Here is a 3,154-nt window from a genome sequence, read left to right as displayed (position 1 = left end):
TCAAAACTACAAACAATGTTATGAAAAAAAAGATGTGTTTTATGAATCAGAAAATGTATTTATTTGGAAATAATGAGGAACTCAAGATTCTCCCAATTTTCTTTTATTAATGTTTTAAACTACTATGGAAAAGATATCATACTAGGAATAAAGTTTCTTAAATTTATCCTTGTGTTTTGCTTTGTTTTTTAAAAACATTGGTGGGGGAGGGGTGAATATGACAGAGATCTAGGAACTCAGAATCTTTCACATGCACTTTACCAGGCTTGGCCCTAAAGTGTTCTTTTAAAATCAGTAACAGTTTTCTTATTCATCAAATCCAATCTTACAATAGATAGTCTCATTCTACCATACATGTAGGACAATATTTAAATTTAATGTAGAAGTACATTCATCCAGCATTCCCTAACTGTAACACAGAACATAAAAAATTATCTGAATGTCTGTTTTTCACTTATTCCAAGCATGGAACATAACTAATGCTAATCCAGATACACAAGAAAGAAGTCATTCATTCCATGTAAAAGATCCTTTGACTTATTAAAGCTTAATTCTCCAGTTGAGCACAGTTGGGAAATGATTAAGCCCTTGTGTTATTTAAAAAATAAAGGTTCACAAACAGAAAGTGTTTATATTTATACAGGTATATAAAAAGCAATGTATGCTAGAAAAGCAGCTCTCAAAAACAGAACATTTGTGTGTTGTCTGGCAGATTGTGAAATTATGCCCTAAAAAAGACCTTAAGAGTCAGGGAGAAAAGCATAGACAACAGAGAGCATGTCACTCATGTCTTGAACCTAATGTTTAGTGTATTAAACATTAACTATCTTTACTTAATAAAGTACATTCATGAATTCTATATTATTTTAGTTTCACTTTTAAAATACTATTATTACAGGTACAATCCTATACATAAGAATATTTGGTATAAGAATATTACATAAGAATATTACCTAAATATATCAATCCAAATCCTCCAGAGCCAATCATCTTGCCCAGTACCCATTGCTTCCCTTCTGTATCATCCAGAACTTTGCCTTCTGGAAGTGGAATGGGAAGTTTAGGTTTCCCATTTCTTCTTGGTGGCATGACTTCTTCTGGCAAAGGGGTGAGATAAAACAGCTAAAAATAAGAACAAACAAAATTGTACAGTTAAAATACATTTCCCAAGATGTCTACTGTGGAAAAATTTCCTAGGATTAAGATTAGTATTCTGAAGACAACTCAGTTTGGGGAAGCCCACTCCACACACCTTATATTTAAGCTAGAAATGGCACCATTAAAATTTTGAAACCTAACAAGTACTAACATTATGAAAGAAAAGCAAACCAATCTTTTGACTTTCTTTTAAATCAGCAGTTTGAAAATTCATTGAGGGGATCTGGAAAATACATAAGTGCTACAAATATGCCTTAAGAAACAAGAAGTTAACATTTGCCAACAACAAAGGAAGAACAAATATCATACACATGCAGTCTCCCTTCGTTGAAAATGGGTTGCTAAACGATGAGGCCTTCAGTTAGTATAAAAGAATAGAGCTCTTAATTAAAAAGACATAGAAGGTAGTAATGCACATCACCACCACCAAGCACAGAATCTGACAGAGTAGGTACACGGTAAGAATTTGTTAAATAAGCGAGATTTTCATTCACAGTAATTTAGGCCATCGGTGGCTGGTGTCAGGGCTGAGGAATGGTCTGATCCTTCTTGCCCCAAACCCTCTTCCACCTCATAGAAGTGAAAACAGCTGATTTAAGACATGACAGCTAAAGTATAGTTACATAACTTTAGTCAAGTAATTATAATTGTTAGCATATTTGACAATTAGAGACTTCGAGTTGAAAGAGAACACTTCTCAGGGGAAAACACATACCATCATAAATGCCTGAAACTCAATGTGAAAGTGATAGTGGTCCTCTAAATACTTCTCAACAGTTGCTTACAACTGAGTGCTCTTGATAGCAAAGTTACGTATAAATGCGTACAGAGACACAGATGTAAGGTTCTTCTTTGTATAACTTTTCCAGCCTGAGTATAAGAAAGCATCCATTTGGTGTCCTTTATCAGCTGTTTCCCTCCTTCAGCTCCTGAATCCCTATGCCCTCTTTCAACTCACAGCCTCCACATGCCTGGTAGAATAAAGGCACCAGCAGAGATCCAGAACAATCTTCGCCTAAACCCTCGCTGGGGCAAGGCCTGGGGGTCTGGGGGGAGGGGAGACGGGTATGGCAATGGTGTACATCACCACCTGGGACCGGGTTTCTAGGGGGTTCCCCTTAACCGACACAGGAGCACAGCCGATTTGAAACTTGTTCTAAGAAAGACTGTTGGAGCGGGGGCTCAAACGATCACTGAAAGCGGTTGGGGTGGAGAAAGTGTCTGGCCCTGCGGCTGGGACGGCGGCCAGGGCTGTGGACTGCACGGGGCAGGGGGGTGGGGTCTTCCCCAGGCCGAAGCCACCCCTCAGCCACCGCAAGCCCCCGTCCCGGGTCCCCTCCAGCTGCCAGGGCCGCTTCCCTGGTCTACCAAGCGGTGCCCATCAGGCCCCACCGGCCCCCGGGCGCTAACGCCTAGCAGGGCCGGGACTGCGTGGGGCCCTCGGCCGTCCCCCCATCCCCAGGACGCCCCAGAGGCTGCGGCCACCGCGCAGCCCGCGGGGCGGGGGTACGACACACACGGATCCCCCGCCTCCAGCTCTTTCCTCTTCACCGCCACGCAAAGAAGAACTCCCACCCAGTTCCCGCCCAACCCCTCGGACCCGGCGTCTGGGAAAGCGCGTGGAAGCGGCACCGGGTCCTCCCTTCTCGCAGCCACGACGCACCGCGCAAGGCCGCGGCCACGCGCCCGGGACGGGCCTACTACTCCGCCTGGAGCCCCGGTGTCACGCACGAACGGCGGTCGGGAGAGCCGGAGACGCCGGGAGAGCTCCGGGCCTGAAGTCTCGGTGGCGCCCGGCGCAGCCTCCCGCGGATCTCCGGGCGTTTCAGGAAGCGGCCTCCAACCCGGCGGGGAGGCGGGCCTGCGCCGGGCGGTCTCGCAGGCCGGGCGTGGCCGGACGCCCTGCCTCATTTCCCTAAGTGATGGGATTATAGATGTGTGCCACCAGGCCCAGCCAGAATTGCAGCATTTTTTAAACTAGATGATGCCTTACAAA

The 3,154-nt window shown here is 45.1% G+C and overlaps 1 protein-coding gene across 3 annotated transcripts in view; it reads right to left on the bottom strand.

Moving 5' to 3' along the window:
- The window catches only part of Vrk2 (vaccinia related kinase 2), an 82,472-nt gene extending 79,441 nt beyond the window's left edge, over positions 1-3,031 (bottom strand). For 2 of the 3 annotated variants that reach the window (XM_013017975.1, XM_013017977.1), the window contains exons 1-2: positions 2,822-3,031; positions 954-1,122 (exon numbers count right to left, since the gene is read on the bottom strand). In XM_013017975.1, coding sequence (XP_012873429.1) covers positions 954-1,089 — 136 coding nt within the window. In that variant the 5' untranslated portion in view covers positions 1,090-1,122; positions 2,822-3,031. Of the gene's footprint in view, positions 1-953; positions 1,123-2,758 lie in introns of all 3 variants that reach the window. The other variant, XM_013017976.1, reaches the window with a different exon arrangement.
- Positions 3,032-3,154: the final 123 nt, after the last annotated feature.

The sequence above is a fragment of the Dipodomys ordii genome, unplaced genomic scaffold (genome assembly GCF_000151885.1).
Source record: "Dipodomys ordii isolate 6190 unplaced genomic scaffold, Dord_2.0 Scaffold37, whole genome shotgun sequence".
NCBI classification, from domain to species: Eukaryota; Metazoa; Chordata; class Mammalia; order Rodentia; family Heteromyidae; genus Dipodomys; species Dipodomys ordii.
This window is presented reverse-complemented; position numbering and strand designations above follow the sequence as displayed.